At 42.8% G+C, this 20,269-nt stretch overlaps 1 protein-coding gene across 2 annotated transcripts in view; it reads right to left on the bottom strand.

The window, feature by feature from the left end:
* Positions 1 to 3,867: 3,867 nt before the first annotated feature.
* The window catches only part of LOC121648428 (trinucleotide repeat-containing gene 6A protein-like), a 31,607-nt gene continuing 15,205 nt past the window's right edge, over positions 3,868 to 20,269 (bottom strand). For both annotated transcript variants that reach the window (XM_041998517.1, XM_041998527.1), the window contains 22 exons: positions 19,587 to 19,634; positions 15,906 to 17,915; positions 15,597 to 15,789; positions 15,042 to 15,514; positions 14,795 to 14,926; positions 14,538 to 14,681; positions 11,284 to 11,472; positions 10,998 to 11,164; positions 10,771 to 10,848; positions 10,460 to 10,627; positions 9,361 to 9,480; positions 8,385 to 8,522; positions 8,179 to 8,265; positions 7,873 to 8,047; positions 7,594 to 7,740; positions 7,272 to 7,442; positions 7,041 to 7,181; positions 6,795 to 6,902; positions 5,904 to 6,134; positions 5,597 to 5,667; positions 5,332 to 5,471; positions 3,868 to 4,764 (listed from right to left, as the gene is read on the bottom strand). In XM_041998517.1, coding sequence (XP_041854451.1) covers positions 4,416 to 4,764; positions 5,332 to 5,471; positions 5,597 to 5,667; positions 5,904 to 6,134; positions 6,795 to 6,902; positions 7,041 to 7,181; positions 7,272 to 7,442; positions 7,594 to 7,740; positions 7,873 to 8,047; positions 8,179 to 8,265; positions 8,385 to 8,522; positions 9,361 to 9,480; positions 10,460 to 10,627; positions 10,771 to 10,848; positions 10,998 to 11,164; positions 11,284 to 11,472; positions 14,538 to 14,681; positions 14,795 to 14,926; positions 15,042 to 15,514; positions 15,597 to 15,789; positions 15,906 to 17,915; positions 19,587 to 19,632 — 5,478 coding nt within the window. In that variant the 5' untranslated portion in view covers positions 19,633 to 19,634 and the 3' untranslated portion in view covers positions 3,868 to 4,415. The remainder of the gene's footprint in view (positions 4,765 to 5,331; positions 5,472 to 5,596; positions 5,668 to 5,903; positions 6,135 to 6,794; positions 6,903 to 7,040; positions 7,182 to 7,271; positions 7,443 to 7,593; positions 7,741 to 7,872; positions 8,048 to 8,178; positions 8,266 to 8,384; positions 8,523 to 9,360; positions 9,481 to 10,459; positions 10,628 to 10,770; positions 10,849 to 10,997; positions 11,165 to 11,283; positions 11,473 to 14,537; positions 14,682 to 14,794; positions 14,927 to 15,041; positions 15,515 to 15,596; positions 15,790 to 15,905; positions 17,916 to 19,586; positions 19,635 to 20,269) is intronic.

Raw genomic sequence — 20,269 nt, 5'->3', positions numbered from 1 at the left:
TTTTTAAAGTTTTTTTTGTTGTTGTTTGTTTTCTGTCAAAAAAATAGCCTTAGCGCTTTTGATCAACTGTAGGAGCCACTGGGTGTGTCATGATATAAGCATTTACACACAGGATAGTTAAGAGAAACACAAGTCACATTATTTTTTTTTTTTCTTAAATATTAAAAAGTAGTTGAGTATCACCAGCCAGCTTCCCTCCTCTCCTACCCCTCTATCCTTCTATCCTCCCCTCGTCTGGCCCTGTCGGGAAGCTGCTTGGCAGCCCTGGGGATTGTACATTGCTCATGGTGGTTTTCCTCACATCATCCTTTTAAATTTTTTTTTTTTCAAGCATTTAACATTGTCCAGCTTTTTAAATACACATATGCACACATACACCAACTAAAAACAAAAATCAATCCCTTTCCTTCCCCTTTTACCCTCCCCTCCTTGATTTGGCATGAGTTAGCAATATTTCTGCACAAGACAGGGTTTGCGCGCACGCACACACACACACACACAAACAAGCAGTTTGACAGTAGATCAGGCGAGACAAAGACAGTGAGATGACGCTGCGGACCAAAACAGTAACACCACTGACATTATTGAGAGGCGTTTTACAGACTTTGCTTGTCCCTTCTCCAACAGTGCAGCAATGCTGCCTCCTGGGCTGCTGGTCAGGGGTCAGTCATTGTCCCAGTAATGGTTAAGGTAAAGGAGGACAAATCTGCTCCTGGATCAGCGCAAAGGAAAAGAGAGACGGCCAAAACTCTGAGCAAACTAAGTGTAAAGTCATTTTAAGAAGCAAAAATGGACTGAAGACAATTTCGCGTTCACTTGCCCCCGAACGTCTTGTCAGTTTTCTTCTCCTCTCCTGTAGTTAAGCTTAGCGGGTTTGGAGACAGGAGAGCTAATCTTAGATAAGCCAGCAAGGAGGCAAATGTAACCCTGTGTCCCTGAAAAGCCAGGAAAAAGCAGCCGATTTGCAAGTCACACCCTTTCTGCCTGAGTCACCATCAGCCGATAAGAAGCCTCGCCTCGTTTCAGTCAAGCTCAACAGAGCATCTCCACGGTAACAGGCACCAGCAGCATCAGCTGAAGTCGATGAGGTGCCAGAGAAGGTGGTTTGAGGCCTCGCTCGGGTTTCTATATATTTTTTTTTTTAACCGTTACAGCTACATTCTGGCTAATTTCAGGCGGCGAGGAAGGTTCGCCGCTTGCATCGGTCGGCCAGCTGGAGACCGGCAAAGCACCATCGTCTCTGGGCACAAGTCACACACGTAAACACACATATATACACCTTTCACTTCGGCTGAAAGCACAGCAGACGCACTAACTGTACCCTGTCACAGTACTCTCACAGGCGCACCTTTTCCATCACACCAACCTGAAAAGTGACCCCCCCACCCCTCCTGCCGCCTGTGCTGCTGCTCTCCGCTTGCTTCCTCCAAATCCACCCAAGTGCAAAAATCCAAGGCTCCTCAGTTCAATTTGTCAAATTAAGTCAACTCAAAAATACATGACAAATACAGTTCAGATGTTCCATTTGAAAACAAGACAAAACAAATACAAATAAGATATATATATTTATATAGTTTAAGCAAAGAGATGTGGAATTAAGTAAACTAATCTTTTGTATGATTGAATTATTTGGTAAAGAGCGTTCAATACTGGCACACACCACTGTCAAGTCTGGCTAATACTCAAGGTTCTGTCTCACTAAATACGCTCTGAAGTTGTTTAATATTCACGGCTAAACTTTCAAAAACACAACAAAGCCAACGCTTATATTACTTCTGAAATAAAAACATGTGGGGGGGGTAACATGTGCAGGCAAAAAAATTAAAAACAAAAAAACAGGCTTAACACAAGAAAAAGAAATTAAGGTCCATGGCTTCGCTAATGCTGATTTCTCGTTCACGCAATCTGAAGCTTTCGTTTCGCTGCGAAAAAATATGTGCATCGTAGTAACTTAACAATCACTGGTAGATAAGTAAAATGTATTATTCACACCTGTCTTTTTTTTTTTTTTTGTCAAAACACCGTTGGATTTACATTCACGCTGTTCTCACACGCAGATCCCCCCCCTCCCCCCGCCCCATGCAGCTGAAGAACTCCATCCATACTAAACATCCAAACACACACACACACAATTCATGATGTCAGGAACTTCAAATGAGTACCCCACCCTCCCCCGACCCAAAGGAGGGGAAGAAAAAAAAGAAGAAGAAAAAAAAAGAAAAACAGTACAACAATACAATCATATTCTATTTGTAAACAGGTAGAAGCCACTTGACTAGTTGTTGCATCTTCGGACACAATTAGGATCAAGGCAATGAAATGTGGACGACTTTTGCACTGTTAAAATATCTTCAACCAAAACAGGATTTAAAGTTTTTTTTCTTCCTTTTTTTCAAAACACCATTTGTGGCAATGATTTAAAAGCAAAAGAAAAAAGCAAAACAAACAGAAAACAAAAGAAAACCCAAGAAAAATTTTGCATTTGTTGTACTCATTAAACATTTAAAAACAATTTTGAGACACGGGGGGGGAAGAAGAAGAAGAAAAAAAAACACCTCTCAGTAGGCCATGTGAATATGAGAGGCTACAGTATGCATAGATACAGATTCGCCTTTCTCTTGGTTTATAATTCTGACAAGACAGAACATTTTCCACTCAGTCACACACTCACAGAAAAAAATAAGGTAATTAAAAAAAAAAAAAAACACTCCCCACATATTTTACATCAGTGGAGTGGAGGAGTAAAGAGAGAGAAAGAGGATTTCCCATAACTGGGACCCTCCGCCTCTATCAAAAGACAGCATATTGAAAGCAGTGTGTTGAGCTTCTCCAGCTTAAAGCAGTTATTTGGCAGAGAAAAAAAAAAGAAAACTTACAGACCTATACATATTTTCAGTGCTAAAAGTTGGATTTTCCTTTCCTACAAGGAGTAGTATGTCTTTTTTTTAATTCAACTACAAGTGGGGAAAAACTGGCTTGATTTCCTGAGAACCATTGCTGGTTATTTAGCAGACAAAGAGGAATAGTTTAAATAACCAACACCATGGCCAAAAACACTGATCCGATTTCCCAGAGTTACAAAGCATCATCTTCATCCTCAATAAGAATTTAATTTTTTTTTTAATTATTGTTTTTTTTTTTTTTTTTTACATTTTTTTTTCTTTTTAGATTTTAATTTTTTTTCTTTTTTTTTTCTTATATTTCATTCTATCTTATCTTTAAAATGAAGAATGAACACACGTTCCGCCTCCTAAGTCTTGTAAACAAGAGGTTGCAGTGTGGCACCTCCAAAACATTGAAAGCCTATTCTGAAAGTGCTGTCCCCTCCCTGCCCACTAGGGGGCTCAATGAGAGGGTTTGCTAGATAGGCCCCACCCCTATATTAGAGTGAGCGGGGCTTGCTAGTCCCAGCTGCGGCTACAGTCCTTTGCACTGCAGAGCTCAACGTTCTTTAGTTTTAAAACAAAACTAAGAAAAAAGAAAAAAAAAATAATAAATCGGTGCAATACTTTTTAATGTCACTTTTCTATCACCAGATAATTATCCCAAGTCAGGTTTTTATTCTTTTAACTATCTGTTGATCTTGAACTCCACGACAACGCAGTAAGGTAGGCGTGCCAAGGCAGAGAGGAGCGCACACGTACTCATCCATAACTCACAAATCACATTCAAAGTACTTCCACACATGCAAACACACACACACAGTAAGGACCTCAATGAGTAAACAGCTACACTGGAAAAACTGGCTGCTCCCTCTATATTGCAGATTTCATATATTATATATATATATATATATTATATATATATATATATATATATATATATATATATATATACGTGTGTGTGTGTGTGTATGTGTGTGTGTATATACACACATACACACTGAGAAAAAAAAACACATTCAGTGCAAAGTTAAAAAAGCTCATACTCCAACAATGTCAGCAAACAAATGCAAAAAAAAGTACTGAAAATTTTTTGAAAAAAAAAAAAAAAAAAAGAATAAAATAAAAAAAAAAAATAAAAAGAATTGGAATTCCAATAAACATGACGAATGAAAACAAAAAATATATAATGATAATAATAATAATAATGAGCTCAACTGAAGCTTTTTTCGGTCTGAAAGAGCACTACCTGGAAGCAAATATCCATCCGTTCACATTATAGAATTGGCCTGCATGATTCAAGTATTTCGACTGATATGTTTTTGGGCGAAAACAAAGTGGACATATGTGCAGAGAGAGAAACGTAACTTGTATTCCACAGGGGAGACCCCGTTTTGTTGAATATCTTGTAAGTGAGAAAGAGTCCAACTAGTGCCATTGCGTTAATAACTACATGTTTTTTTCCATTTCTTCGGTTGATTATTGGTGATTCTCTACTGACCCTTCCTCCAGCCTTCGTGATTGGTAGGCGGTTCACATGGAGTCTCCACCCCCTGTCAGGTGATCCATTGGGAGGAAGGAGCTGATTGGAGAAGGGCTGCTGATCCTCCCTGACTCTGTGCCGCTGGGACTCCCCCACAGGCTACTGGAATAGTTGGGCCTGCCCCAGAGGGAGGAGCCGTGTAGATCGCTGCTGCTCCACTGGTTCGGTTCGGGAGCGCGGCTAGGAAAGGGATGAGGCTGATCCATTCTGCTCTGAGAAGAGCCTATGGCCTGCCAGCCAGAGGAGGGACTGGCCAATGACTGCCCTTGTGCAAAGAAACGACTGATTTCTTCCTCGCTGGCAAACTCAGCCAGAATAGTAGTGTTCCCCAAAACACACCTGCAGAAACAGCAGTTAGCTGAGTTAGTGTGTGTGCAAGTGAACTAATCGGGTGTCATACCTACAATTAGAAAGGAGTCAGCGTTCTCAGCTTGGGAAACAAGGAAGGACGACTGACAGGAGAACCAAGCAAACCACAACCAAGAGAAGAGTGATTTTTTTTACCATCTAAACTGACTCGAACCTCTTAAAAAGATTATATTGGTTTAAGATAATTCTATATTATAAACTTTGTTTTGCATCACTTTGATATTATGTGGTTATTTCTCACATTTTCTGAACCAAAGAACATCTCTATAGCAGATGCAAAAATGACTGAACAAATCCCCAATCTCATTCACAGAGGAGTGAATTCATACTTCAGGGCAGCAGTTAACTTGGATCATCCATCATTAAACCCTCAGTTTTTTATTTTCTTTAAATTAATAAGAAAAAATGAGTCTATGCATACAATTATCCATGCAGCTTTAAGAGATCACAACAAAAATATCTAAAGTTCATTTATATGAAGAAAATGCTTTCATCCAAGTGTAAAACTGAAGGCTGGAGTGTGTGTGATGCTCTTACATGTGCAGGCTCTTCTGGGCCTTGGCAGCCTCGTCCTTTGAGCTGTAGCAAACCACGGCGTTACCATGTGGCAGGTTGAGGTGGAATGTAATCAGAGGGCCGTGCTGCATGCACAAAGTCCTCAGTGTAGAGCCGTCAATCTGGAAAACCAAAGCCCGCACAAACACTGGATGAGCCAGACTGATAATTGTCACTGTTTTTTTTTTTTTTACATTTGTAATATAAACAGACAAAACACCACAAATAAGTCATTTCTGTTCAGTACCTGAGGTGTGAGATTTTTCAGAACAAGCCATTGAGTTCTTCCTGAGCTGCTGCTTTCACCCCAACTGGAGCCTGATAACACACACACACACACACACACAGTATGCAATCACATACCTGCCAGCAAAGTGAGCATGTTATACGAATTTGTATAACTATTGTTATCTGGAATTACTTAAGACATTATGATCTTGTGGGGAACGTTCTTCAAGCTCAGAAATGATCAGACTCATTCGAGTATAACAATTGTACCTAATATTTAAAAATATAAGTTTTAAACAGACATTGTGTCTCCATGGTCTTCTTACCAGGTGTGTATCTGGACTCGGTGGAGCTCCAGCTCCCGAGCCTCAGAGCAGAGCCATCCCAGCCGGAGGGGGCGGGGCTGGGCTTCTGGCTGGTGAGGCCGGGTGGTGGTCTGGAGGGGGCCGCTACTGGGAGTGCCTTGGGAGGCAGGGGGACCTTCCAAAGCTCATGGGCTAGGGATGAACTGGACACAGAACCGCTGCCAGGAGACCACTTTGACTCACTGGGTCTTGCTGTGAGCAGAAAGAAGATGGTCCGTTAAAGATGCACTACTTAACTTTTGCAATTTTCTCAGCGTACCCCATCAACAGCTATTTCGGCTTCCATCTTGCATCCTACCGTTACTGAGTTCTCTCCAGCCAGTAAAAAAAAAACCCCCAAAAAAACGTCTTATGTCTATTCTTGTCTTATCTCTTGCTCTTTCTCTTTTGTTTCCTCTTTTCCTCCAATAATCTTTTCTAAGGTTTTGTTGCTGAATCAGCCAAGGTGGACCTTCAAAACGGCTGCTTTCTTTACATCTGGTTGCTAGCCTGTGACGCGTGTGCAAGGCTAAACTCTGGCTGTTACGTCACGCTGCGTCCTGGATTAAAAAGTTGCATAGTGCGGTTTCCTAGCCGCGAGCAGCTGCTGGGCCGCAAAGGCGTCAGAAATGCACATAATGGATGTCACTGTTTAATCAAATAAGCCCGGAATGCGGAGTTTTAAGGTCAAAATGTTACAGAGTGGGTCTTTAAGTCTCCTTTTGAGACACTGTGAAAATGGTGCATTTTCTGAAGCACGACTTTCTGCTAAACTCTTGCTCAACATTTTCTCCAACCATCTGAACCTTAAGTGGGTCATTTATTCCTAAAGGTAAAGTCCATCAGGCTCAACTGAATGAGTGTCAAATATACCTGAAGTGCTTTGTGCTGTACTGGTAAGGGAACCGCTGTGGCTGGAGGCACGAATGGATGACCAGGCACTGTTAGAAGGCATCGTGGTGTTCAGTGATGAGGATGGCCCTGGGGAACATCAAGAGGATGGTAAGTGTTCTAGTGGATGTGCTTAGGTTAAGACTTTATGTTCTGCTAATTGATATTCACCAAAGCATCAGATTTGTGAAATGATATAAAATTTTAGGTGGCATTTGTGTGGCCTACCAATGTTCCTGTCCCTGAGGTGGTCTGTGTCTCGGACGGTGTTGATGGAGAGGTTGTTGATGACACTGCCAGGGGTCACATAAGGGTCGGTCTCAGGGTCAATGTTGGGGTAACCTTTCCAGGGCTCCCCGGGCCGGAACTCTGCAAGCAAGCCCACCCAGCAGTTAGCATTGTTCAGGTCAAAACATTAAAAGGTGTTTGGCTAAGAAAAGATGATGGTGGTGTGTGTACCTGGTGGCCAGGTGACAGTGTTTCCATGGGGTGGGGGGGAGTTGGCACGGGGCGGCCAACCATCGCCCACTGAGCCCATTGATTGGCCGGGAGGACTCAGAGGAGATGGGCCAGGAGACAGGAAGTCATAGAAGGGAGAGTCCTCCAGACGCAGCCCAGATGAAATAGCACCTGTGGGACAAACACAGAAGCTTACAGAAACCCTGGATACACTTCTAATTTATAAGGTGTTTTTTTCTGTTACTATGACAACAGCTAAAGCTTTGAAGTATTGCTGGAAATGGCATGTAGTGCAAACAAACATTAAAAAGGTTGTATATACCAGTTTTGCTGTTCTGCTCCAGAGGTTCAGTAGCCCAAAGACTCTTCAGTCTGGACTGGGGTGGCTCTTTGTAGCTCACAGCTCCACCACCACTACTTCCACCACCAATGCCCATGTCCAGGGGTACATTCAGGTTAGAGTTCAAGCCTAATGTGAAAGACGGAGGAAGAGAACAGTTACACCTAAATGTCCTGTTCATGAGATGAGAATTTTTATTTTTAATATGAGGAACTGATAGTCTTAATAAAAAAAGATAAATTCTGTTAGTAGTCTACATACTTAAAGGGAAGTTGCTGAAGGATCCAAGAGTGGGAGCATCCTTCTGCATCTCAGGGTTATTTTGGGATAAGTAGTTCTCCTGGTATGGTTTAAGTGGTGGAACCTGTTTCAGCAGGGAGGGGTCCAGGTGTCGTGGTGGCTGCATCATTGAAGGAGATGAACCAATAGGACGGGTCTGGGGGACAAAAGGTTGAAGGTCAGAGAACAAAGCAAACAGGAAACACCACTCAGACAAGATATGCTGCAAAACTGCTCAACTATAAGTGCTATTTAGCAGAAATCTTAAAGTTTTGTAGAGAAACGCACCTGCTCAGTCTGACGACCCACAGGCATGGCCCTCTGGTTTTGAGCCTTCTGCTGCTGCTGCTGCTGTTGCTGCTGGAGGAGAAGACGCTGCAGGAGAAGCAGTCCAAACGTAAATAAGAGCAGTCACGTCTGAGAGTTACACAGAAACAAGCACGGTTTACCCTCTTAACAGCAATCATAATGCCTTTATATCTCCATATCTGTACCTGTAACTGGTTGATCTGGTTAAGCTGTGACAGCTTATTGAGCTGGGAGAGCTGGTTGAGCACAGCGACCTGCTGTGGGCCAAACAGAGGGTTCAGACCTCCATTTCCTCCTGGGTACTTCAACAGGGATGGAGGGACCTGGGTCCAAAGAAGAATGAGGCTAAAGTTCATCTATTCATGTTAGAACAATTGTTTTTCTCTCATAATCTTATTTTTACACAACATATTTAAAGAAAAACACTTTTTTATTAAATCTTGTGGCCAGGTGAAATTCTTCAAAGATGTGTAGAAAACAACAAACCACTTTTTTTTAAACTCATAGCTACACTAGTACCAGCCCTGGAACTGCATTAGTCCAGACAAAGTCACTGTTTCCATATTAAAGAGCAGCTGAGTTTCCATTTCCCAGCAAAGCAAATGTGAAGCAGCCATTTGAAAAACAGCTAAGACGACATGTGAATCATACATGTTTCCATTAAGTGTTTTGAAATTAAATTAGTCATTAAAGGGTGGTATAGGATTTTACTCATGGTTGCAATTCAGTAGAAAGGGTTGTCCTAACCAGAAATAATCCTTGAGGAGAAAGAAAACAGCTGTGGAAATGAAAATGAAAGTGAAGTCTTATGCTCTACAGGAGAATTTTCATATTTGGGCTATTACATTATTTCTGGGAAGACGCTGGTCAGTTATGTAAGTTTGTCTGGAAGCTCAGATATAAAAAAGTTAGTGAGTCACAACATTTTAATGTATGTCAGGTCTCACATGATTTGGGGTCATTTTCATTTCCCCTGATGAGGATCAAAGCAATAACAAGTTCGTGAGTAAACTTTGAGCATCAGTTAAAGATGTTTTTTTTATTGTTTGTTGGCTGGTAACTTTAATCTAAAACAGTCTGACTATTAACATTTTTGCAGCCTGATAACCAAAGAGCAGTAGAGACAACAGTAAATGATGCGCTATTTTTCTTGTTCGGTACCTGAGAGGGCAGGATGGGTGGAGGCACTTGGTTACGAAGATTGGGCTGTGGAGGGGGTTGGGATTGGGGGCCGCCTCGGCCCTGTGCTACGCTGCTGCCACCCAACATTGAGTTTACATTCTGAGAAGAGAAAGCACAGAAACACAGAAATGATTAAAAAATTTGCAACAACACACTACATTTCTTTTACCATCTGTTCACACTAAAATGACTGGGTTCCTCAGTTGGGCAGCATACTCAAGACCCCCCCAAAAAATAAAAGATTTCTCTACCACGTCCTTCCACACTCACCTGCTGAGCGGCCCCAGACCTAGAGTGGGGAGGGGACGGCCCAGAGCTTAGACAGGGGATAGGCTGAGTAGAATTGCTAGTGGAGAGGCTCATGTTTTGACTGGAGGAGAGCTCATCAGAAGCTGGGCTATCATAAGCAGAAAGCTGCAGAAGGAGAGGCCGGGTGCACAGCAGACGGACGGTAAGCACAGAGGACAGGAAGCACAGCAGCAGCCAAAGAAGCACAGTAAGGGAAGGAGAAAAGAAAAAGAAGAGTTAAATTTTGCAGTGAAAGTCAAGGAATAAGAAATGGGAAAGAGAAAGATTTGGAGGAGAAGTTCACAGCCTAGGAAAGTCAGAAAAAAAAAAACAAAAACATGAATGAAGAGGTGTGAAAAGAGGAGTGAGAAATGAACACAGCAGGAAAAACAAGACTAACTGGCAGAATAGAGAAAAAAAACAAACAAAAAAAAAAAACAGGAATGTTGAAAGGAAGAAAAAAAGGGGATGAGCCAAGCAGCAGTTAAACGTAAAAAGGTAAGCAGCAAAGCCAAACAAACTTGAATTTTGTAGAATTTGCATTTCTAGTTCATTGAAAAACTCGCAATTTTAATTAAAATGAAACGTGTTAGTGTGCATATTTACTTGTTTTATAGCCAAAAAGTGACTGAGCCATCATTAACATCAAATAAAATAAATGCATCTATCAAAGTCAGCACACGCAGCATGCTAGAACAACCACAAACAAAACAAAAAAAACTTCATTGTCACCAAATACACTACAGACCTTTTCTCTATAACAGCTCGGAAATTGACCACGGCTGTATACCTTGTCATAGTAAGGACTGCGATCCATGGCAGACTCCTTGTGGAGCTGCTGTCGGGATCCTGGGTTCTTCCCCATGACTCCATTGAAGTCTCCCATACTGCTCATATCCATACGCTTGTCTGTCACCATCCCTGCTCCAGTCTTCATGGAGTCATCAGGAGAGTCTCTCTGCAAGTTCAAGGACAACACAATTTAACAGTGAAGAAAGTTATGAGAAACACTCTGGTCAAAGTTTTTACCAGTAAGAATTGTCATCAGGTATCCATCATTGGCAACCTTTAACTAGCCTGAACTGAAGAGATTGTACTTACAGAGAAGTTCATGTTGTTGAACTGGTTGATAAAAGGTTTCATCCAGGGTTCATCTTGTTTATTGACTGGTTTACTCATCTGAAACATAGTACACAATAATAAGATCATATGAAGTTATAAATAAAAACATTTTAAAAACCTAACGAATGCAGAGTAAGCGCACTAAAGTCAAATGTTTTCATGTCATGTTTGAGATGTATATATTTAGAAAGTTGTGGTGAACAAACCCTGTTGGAGCCTTTATTCTTGTAGTTCCAGGTGTTTTGGTCATGTGACCTGTTGTCCTGCTGGCTGTTGCTCCACATACCGATCTCAACCTCCTCTTCCTGATCCCAGCTATTGCTCATGGACACATCTTCGCCACACCAGGTTTCCATGGGTTTAGTGCTGGGACCTTTCAAGAAGGGAATACCAAAACATTTAATGCTTGCATTGCTCATGTTTTACACTTGCTACAGACAAACTGCCATCACAAGAATTTTTTGCATTAAACAAGATCCTTTGAACACTTACCAGATTTATGCTGGGTGCCCCATCGGGACCCAGATTCTGTGCTATCTCTGCTGGGTTCATTCCAGCCAGTGTTGCTGTCCACTGGCTTCCCCCACGCAGATGTCCCATTGTCGACTGTTACAGGTGGCCCAGCTGTAGGCTCCCCCCAGGATGAGGAGTCCTTCTGCTGGGGATAGGGTTCACTCCAACCTGGACAGAGAAAGAAAAAAAAAGTACACATTTGAACCCTGGCATAGTTTAAGAGGACTCTTAGGCAGCTTAAACATAGCTGGTATTCAGTAGCAATCATATTTTTACTCAATGTCACTGATAACCATGTCAGTAAAGCAGCTGGTCTTGGAGAAGTCATATCAGGTGTTTGGAAATGGTTTGTTTTACATAACGGGACGGGATCCAACTCAGTGTTCGCTTTTACCTCTGCTGGAATCAGGGAGTAGAGCTTTAAGAGAAGGCCATGCTCATGTCCCTGAGTCAACTTTATTATGTAAGAGTTTACTTGAATGTATACTCTTTCAGAAGTGAGAACATGTGTATTCCAGAAAGTGCATGTGTGAGTTCAAAAGGCTCTTGTTACAGCTGACCACACAGACCTGCCACTTTCTCCCTCCACAGGAGGAGAGTTTGGGGGAGATGCCAGGGATACCTCCCTGTAAAAATAGGACGGATCATGGGGTGGCCTCAGGCTCCCAAGTTCCTCTTCTGATTGTGCATGCAAATGTGAGCTTGTCCACACACAAATCTAAGCAGTCTGCTAGAGATGGGACACATACTGCATGAACTGAGGCTGAGTTTTAGCAGAACTGCACGTGCTGCTAGTTGTGAAGGCACATAGACTCAAAATCTGCAATTCTGCATTTTTTCTTACAGTTCTATTTTCATTTAAGTACATGAGCTGAGCCCAGAAAAAAAACAAGTCACAGATCTTATTTTCTTCAGCATGCTCAAAAATAAATACAAACTTGACCTAATTTAAACAGTACAATAGCTGGGTGGTCCTCTCCCCCTTGCTTGTCCGTCTGTGAAGCTGCATTAGTTAGCTCGCTACACCAGTGACCCTGAACAACCTGAACAATCCCTCCTGTTTTTCTCCTTCTCAGGCCCCTTCCATAGAATAGCTGTGCCTTGCTTCTTTTAGACTTCCCATCTTCCCATTACGAAGCCAACAGACCACCTCCTCTGCTCCTTATGATCTCTCCTGCGCTTTTCTACTAACACTTCACAAGTGTGTGTTTCTTTAGATTTGGCAGGTGAGCAAGAAAAGGGGAAAAAGAAAAGAAAAATGGATGCTTTTAGCATTCCAAACCAATGACACAACTGGCTTAGAAAGAAAAACACAGGCAGTACTGCAGGAAGGGGGTGGCTGACTGTACATGCTTGTTTTCTTAACACATTTTGAGAAAATTGTGTACACCATTGTAAAGATTTGGGAGTGTGTGGAAATTTAGATTTGCTTTGTTTGTCCCTTTTAACAGTCAGACTTGACCATACTATATTCCCTCATATCATAGTGAAATGTTTGCATATTCCTTTATTTTATATGTAATCCATTAGGGCTGCTCGATTATGGGAAAAATGAAAATTGAGATCTCTATGATTTAACACAATTATAGATAAGAGGTTGGGGGTGGGGGGATGGGGTAATGCCGACTAGTTTCTTTCCACCAGGTCCCCATAGCTATTGTTTGTCTCTGACCAGCAGCTATGTTCCGCCTGGTGTGATCTGGAAAAAAATAGTCTGGAGACATTTCGTTTTCACGTTGAAATCCGCGTCAATAAAATGTAGCGCGACATTTCTAAACGGCTCTGGTGCGGCTTTATCACAGGTCCGTAGCGGTGGCGAAACATCGGACTGTCACCACGTCTTTCACAACACCCTCACTACACTCATCATACAGGGAAGAAAGAGACAGTCCACTAAAATGGTGTTGAGATGGCAGTAATACCATTTGTCCAAAGTGTTGATGAGTTTCTTAAATCCCGGATTGTTCACTGTGTTAATTGAGAAAAGTTCTGTTTGTTTATAACGTTTGTCTCTCTGTGACTCTGGGAGCTGGTGGATTATTTAGTTGCGACTCGCAAAAATTGAACATTTTTCTATTTTTGTGTGTTGCGTCGCAAGCCCCCATGTGCACGTCTGCGTGCACAAACGCAACATTTTACATGCACGACTGTCGCCTGTCGCTTGGCTGGAGGAGGGCAGCCATTTTCGCTTCCTTGCGCAAGTTCACATAGAAAATGATGGAGAAGGAGCGATGCCGCCTCCTGTGTGTCCAGGTGTCTGCAACTCGTTCTGAATAAAACTAAAGCGGTTGTGGGAGGAGTCTGCAGCAAAGCGCTGCAATGACAGCTGCGCTCGATTTGAAAACAGCACAAATCGAAGGACAAAAAATAATCGGACCATTTCATTTTTATGATCGTTGAAAACCCAGATCGTAATTGCGATTAAAATTCGATTAATTGCCCAGCCCTATAATCCATTCATTAATGTTTTTATAGTAAATATATGGGTGCATATGTTTTAGGTCTTCAAGTCTGCAAGATGTACAATGATATTCAAATATTTCCTCAAGAAAAGGGCTTGAACCAGTCTAATATTGTATTTATTTTTGTATATCATAGTAAGAGGGCACACCAACACAGTAAGAGAAGTGCTGATATATTTAATGATTTCATTGTATTTGTTGCAATGACAATAAAAATATTCTGATTGTAACATAAACACTCATTAAAAAAATAATTTAGTTTTGGATAATTATGTTTAATTTTAAACATGTGTGCTCTCGGGTCAGTTGTCCTGGAATGATGGACTAACAGTAGCCCTTCTCACAAACCAGCTCTGCCATATGATGAGCCCCTCTCCAAGCTGCCTTTGCCCACTGACAAATTAACCAAACAAGATTCCCTAATCCCATAGCAGTGTGTTACATTACAAATCATGGCAGCATTGTCAAATTGTGGCTAGTATAGTAACTCAGCAGTGCTGATGTGTAGTTTGGTGAATGTGCCTCTGATGTGTCCCTTATCCCATCTTCCCAAGTTAGCAAAAGGTAGCACTCGGTGTTACACACACATTAAAATACCTAAACTCACTGTGATGTATGCATTATTCAGTGACATATGTTATTATTCATGACAGACATATGTCATCAAACCATGCAGTCCTACCTGATAGTGTCCCTTCCCTCCTCTCACATATTCAGAATATTCATTTGCAAATGCGGTGCATGCATTCATCATTAGGTACTCCAACCAACCTGAGCTGCAGCTTTTGTCCTCGTTTTGATGCTGCATCGAGCTGTGCACTGAGTGTGATTGGGACTGTGAGAACGGGCCCATGGTCTCCTGATCCGATTGACTAGTCCTGTTCCACATGTTGACAGCTCCACTGCCATATTTGCCTAAAGGGAAAGTTTGATAAAATCATGAGACTTAAAGGATAAACTTCCAATTTCTAATGATTTCTATCAGTTCACAGAGTTCTTGATGAAGTGGTTTATAGGTAAGGGTTTACCAGGGTCTCCCCAAGCTGCAGTTCCATCATCAATCTCCATCCTGCGACGGATGGACTCTGGAGAGGGTTCCTCCCACCCAGTGGCCACTTCTTCCTTCTGACCTACAGTAGGGATAGGGCCTCCGAGCCAGCCTGTAATATGAATATGCATTTGTTTTGTTATTCCACTGAAAGATTTTTACTGTTAAGGAGTCTAAATTCTTCTGAAATATTTGATGAAAACGCAAGATGATGGAAACTTAACTACCTGTAGGTTTGTTTGAACCTTGATTGCCTCTGGACATGTTGGATTCAGGACCTTTTCCCCATTCATTAGATGGTTTCGAGTTTGGCCCTCCCCAGTTCTGAGATCCCTGGTTGTTCTTCATCGGCTCACCCCAGTTCTGACTGTTACTCTGCGGGTTAGATTTGTGGACTGAGTCCCCCCAGTTGGAGCCTGCGTTTGGAGTGCTCTGGTCTGGAGTATTTGATCCACCGCTGCCCACCCAGGTGTTACTGCTGCTGGTATTGGTTCGACTTGGCTCGCTCCAACACCCAGAGCCGGACCGGTCACTGTCGCTGTCCCAGCCCACTGAGCCTGCACCTTTCTGAGGTTCCCCCCAGTGGTTGCTGGCCCCTGATCTGGAACCATCAGCACCACCAGCCCAGGTTTCACTTCCATTTCCACCACTGGATCCCCGACTCTGCTGCAGTTTGTGTGTGTTAGTCCATGTGTTGGACCTATAAGAAAATAATAAAATGTGGTGAGTTCATTTTAAAACAGGCTTCAAGAGGAGGATCTACAACTGAAAACAATCTCTACCTGTCATCTTTAATGTTGTTGCTCCACGTGTTACTGTTGTTACTGCCCTTGTAACTGGATCCATCATCCCAGCCACTTTGTCCACCTCCTCCATTAGAAGGGACTTTACTATCCCATCCAGATGTTTGTCTCTGATCTCCCCAGCCAGAACCTCCACTATCAGGGCCTGAACTGCTTGGCCCACCCCCCCAACCTGCAATCAGGGGGAGAAAGATTATTCCTTTGCTGGTTGTTTTTGTAATAGCAGCTTTGATTTAAAATTGAGTATGTTTGCATAAAAGATGACCTTCATGCACATTATGTACATACCTGCAGAGGTCTGGGAGGGAGCTGCCGGTGCTGCTGTGCTCCAGCTGGAGCCCCCTTTACTTTGCTTTCTTTCATCTCCTCTGGGACCCTGCTGCTGATTGTTAGGGGAATTGACATCCCACACAGTATTCTGCCGTATGGGCGTCTGTCCCCATCCAGTGTTGGACAGAACCCTTGGGTCCACGTCGGCCTGAGTCAGAGCTGATATTACTGATGCAGATTGGTTACCCTTTCTGCGGTTTCCCCCTTTAGACTGGCTGCTGTCCCTGTCTGAACTTGATCGACCCCCCGAGCTTTCTCCGCTTCCTTCACTTCCTCCGGAGCGACCCCAGCCACCAGTGACATTCCCCAAGCCATGACTTCCACCACCACCACCACCACCTCCACCCATGCCCATGGCGTCATCCTCAAGGCTTCTCCAGCCATTGTTAGCAGAGCTTTCTTTCTGACTTCCGGCATCTGAGTGGTTGTTACTAGAAGTTGTCGATCCCCAGTCTCCATTTGACATCTTGTTGTTAGATGTGGAAGAAGATGATGACGAGGAAGAAGATGATGCACTGCTCCCCCAAGTGCAAGGTATCCCTGCTGGAGGGCCAATAGTAGTTTGGTTTCCATTTCCTGGTGTTTGGCCTACAGAGCCTGGGATTTGATTAGAGCCAACACCCCAGGACAAGTTGCTCTGAGGCTGGTTTAGGTTATTGGTGGGCCCCTGGTCCCAGCGTGGGGCCCCAGTGTTATTGTGGTTATTATTACTCTTGAAAGCAGCAGTTGAGGAGATTTGGGGGTTCACAGTGTCTGCGTTTTGGGGGCCCTTGTCTACAAGGTAGGTAGCTGCGCCCCAAGGCGTACCGAAGGCCCCAGTACTGCCCAACTCTCCTTGGGGGTGCTGGGGGGCTGATAAGAGGTTTCCATTGGCCAGCGGACCCCCGTTTCCTCCTCCAATGGAACCCCAGGAACAATCCCCGCTGAGTTGGGGTGAGGCGGTAGAGTTTGGTGGACTAGAGGTCATTGTGGTGTTAGTAGTAGTAGTAGTATTCATCAAGATAGTGTTATTTGGTCCATTGGATTCAGTGTTAAGGTTGGTAGGTGGCAGACCACTGTTTCCACTGTTGCTGCCTCCTAACACCTTGCTGCTCGATGTACCATTATTTGCCTCAGCGTCTTCCATCATACTGCTGTTGTCTGGAGCTGCCATGCCACCCCAGCCCAGCAAGAGGCCTTGCTGCGGAGCCATAACCAGTTTGGAGCTCATCCCCTGAGCCTGTGAAGGCCGTTGGCCCTGGCACACCGGGCTTGGGATTTGATTCTGAGGCCAGGCACCATGGTTGGCATTTGGGTTTAAAGTGTTTGGGTTTAACCCTCCATTAACACAGGGGTTGCTCCCACCAGTGGCATTCATGTTGCTGCCCGACTGGGCACCCCACACACCACTGCCGCCAACAATTTTGTTGTTGTGGTTACTCATATTATTGCTGCCAATACTGCTGGACCCAGCCATGGAGTAGTGTGAGGATCCGGGGATATTTCCATTATTTGCGCCGCTGATGGCTCCCAGACCTCCACCAATCACCTGATGATTGTTGCCGTCTCCATTCACAGTAACACCGACCATCATGGTAGAAGCTCCCAAAGAGGAGGTTGGAGAAGAAGCTGTAGAGGACACCGAGGAAGAAGCATTTGCTGACATCATCATCACTGTATTTGCGGCAACAGTGCTGAGGTTTTTCTCCGAGCCAACTGATGAGCTAGAATCTGCGTCCATGCATTCTGATGCCAACTCAGGATCTGATCCTGAACCACAGCCAGAAGATGATGACGACGAGGAGCAAGAAAATGAAGAGGAGGAGGGAGGCCAGACAGAGGAGCTGGTTGAACAAGGATTATTGGATTTGTCGGTGCTTCCGTCCACTAGGACTTTGCCCCAGTTGCTGTTGCTGTCACTGCTGCAGGGGGAGCCAGAGGACCAGGGGGAAGGCTCATACTGCGAGTCCAAGCCAGGATGCTCCAGACCTGGAGAAAACAAGTGACATGACAGAGGATACAGTCAGAGATGGCAGGGAAAATAGCAAAAATTTATTTACAGTCTTCAATGTTTTTACTTATTCTTGTGTATAATGAAATCTTTAAAGGGCACTATTTTAAACTACTCAACCCTCTCAAATATCTTGCTTTCCCCCCAGGCTTCAGCTACCAAATTGTTCTGGATATGATCAATGCCAGGCCATTGCCTGGACACACCTGTCACCATTTTGTCACCACAGCAGGACCCAAAATCATGCCAAAGCTATTAACTAAGACTCAGTGAGGCAGATGATGACTGTCAGCAGGAGAGGAAATGGAAAGCAAGAGCGATGGCAACTGAGTAAGAACATAAGGAAGTGAGGGAAGGGATTATCAAAGAAGAGGAGGTGATGGCATACAATATGTTAACTGCCTGAAATCTTCAGCATTCAGTCCTGGCATGATCTCCGAAATTAGATTTCACAGAATAGATTTGATCTTGGTTTCATGACCATTTAATTTCCAATACTCCAGTAACTCTGCCATGTCTACCAGAATAATGCGCTGGCCTAAAACAGCAGGAGACCACATGATCCTTTTTTTGGTACTGAGAATGTTAGCTTTACTAGAAAGAACCACTTTAGTCAGCAAAAAACACACTGGCCAACATAACCTAAATTTCACCCTGAAGATATTTTCATTCAATATTACTAGAGTTTACATTGATCACTTTGAATCGGATTAAAAAAAATGTTTGATGTAAACACCACAATCAGATCAGACTATTATTATCGGTCTCAAGATTAAAAATCTTTAAAAACAAAATGTGCAAATAGATGGGTCTGTGACAGTTTGGTGGGGAAATTTATAATAATTAGACACAGCACTGCAGGAAAATTCAGGAGGAAATTCAGTAAAATTATCTTGAAATTTGGCCCTACAGCCTCCCGACCTACATCTGTAAACATTCACTTTAACTATCTTCTTGATAAACAGAGGGAAAGGTATGCTTAAGCAGTCATGATGGAAATAAAACATTCTTATTTTATTTCCTACAAATTAGCAGGAAGTCTACCTTTTCCTAAGTCCAAAAAAAGATTGTAGTGACAAACTTCTTGGTATGTAAACAGGCAAGCAATCAGGTCTGTTTATTTAATGCCCATGTATACACTTACATTTTAACATGACTGGAGTGATTACAATCACGCCCAAGAAATATTTGCCTGTGTAAACAGAGCTGTTTTGACAGGAAGCTGGGGATCTAAGACACCATCATGGCCAACCAGATATTTTTTAAACAAACTATGAAAAGACAATATCTAAGCTTTCTTTAATGATAAAAAAACATTTTAAAGACCCACAGTTTGATAAAAGTCTGCAACATTTTGATGCAGGAGCAGCATGCTCACTGCTTCTTTCTGTCAAAGTCTTTCTCACATAAAAGGGTTGCCATCTCTTGCAGTTTACATTTGCTTGCCAAGTCTCCTCTTGCACCCTTTGACACCCACTTTCTCACTCGTTTGTGTCTATCTCACCGATAAGCCCTGATACAATGCATTATCAGTCAAGGTCAAGACCCAGTCTGATTATTCCTCAGCATAAAGCCAAAGTAAGACACTGAGGAAATGTGAAACGCAGAAAATGAGCAAAAGAAAAAATGAGAAGGCAATACGTAGTCACCTGTTTGATTAGGGGAATGGCTGACGGAGTCCCGAATGGGAGCCATGCCTGGAAACGGAGAGAGGGAGAGAGTCAAACAGACTTGGACAGAAACAGAAACAGAGCAGAGATGTTAGAAATAGATGGAATAAACAAGTTATCTAACGGGAATCAAGCACACAATAAAAGAGTGTTAAAGTCAAAGAAGTTCAAAGGAAGTAGGGCTTGCAAGTAGAAATTTTTTAGTAGTCAGACACCGCTGGTTTCTGCATTCAAAAGTGGACAAAAGCAAAGCATGGATGCATGTTTCTGCATTATCTACACCTCCACAATTTATTATAGACTAAAATGACGTGAGAAAAGTCAGCACAGCTGAACCACAAAGTAATATTTATAGGACTGCCTGCAGTTTCTATCAGTTTAGACACAGAAAGCATCACGTTCCCTTAAGAAGTAATTGTTTTTTATGATAGATATTGTGTTTGTGTTGCTGGACACCTTTTTTTTTTTTTTTTTTTTACAGATCAGACTCATTTCATCAGTTTGGATGGATATCAGAGCAACGATCTCTCTCAGGGCTTATGCAAATTAAAAAAAAACCTTTTTGGCTCTCATCTCCTAATTGTCCTGGACATAAATACAAAAAGACACTCAAAATTTCAAAACATTTCAATATTAAGCTCTCAATTTCTTTTGTCAAAATG

The sequence above is a fragment of the Melanotaenia boesemani genome, chromosome 2, assembly GCF_017639745.1.
Source record: "Melanotaenia boesemani isolate fMelBoe1 chromosome 2, fMelBoe1.pri, whole genome shotgun sequence".
In the NCBI taxonomy this organism is placed as follows: domain Eukaryota; kingdom Metazoa; phylum Chordata; class Actinopteri; order Atheriniformes; family Melanotaeniidae; genus Melanotaenia; species Melanotaenia boesemani.
Note: the sequence above shows the minus strand (reverse complement) of the source record. Positions and strands in the feature narration are given on the sequence as shown.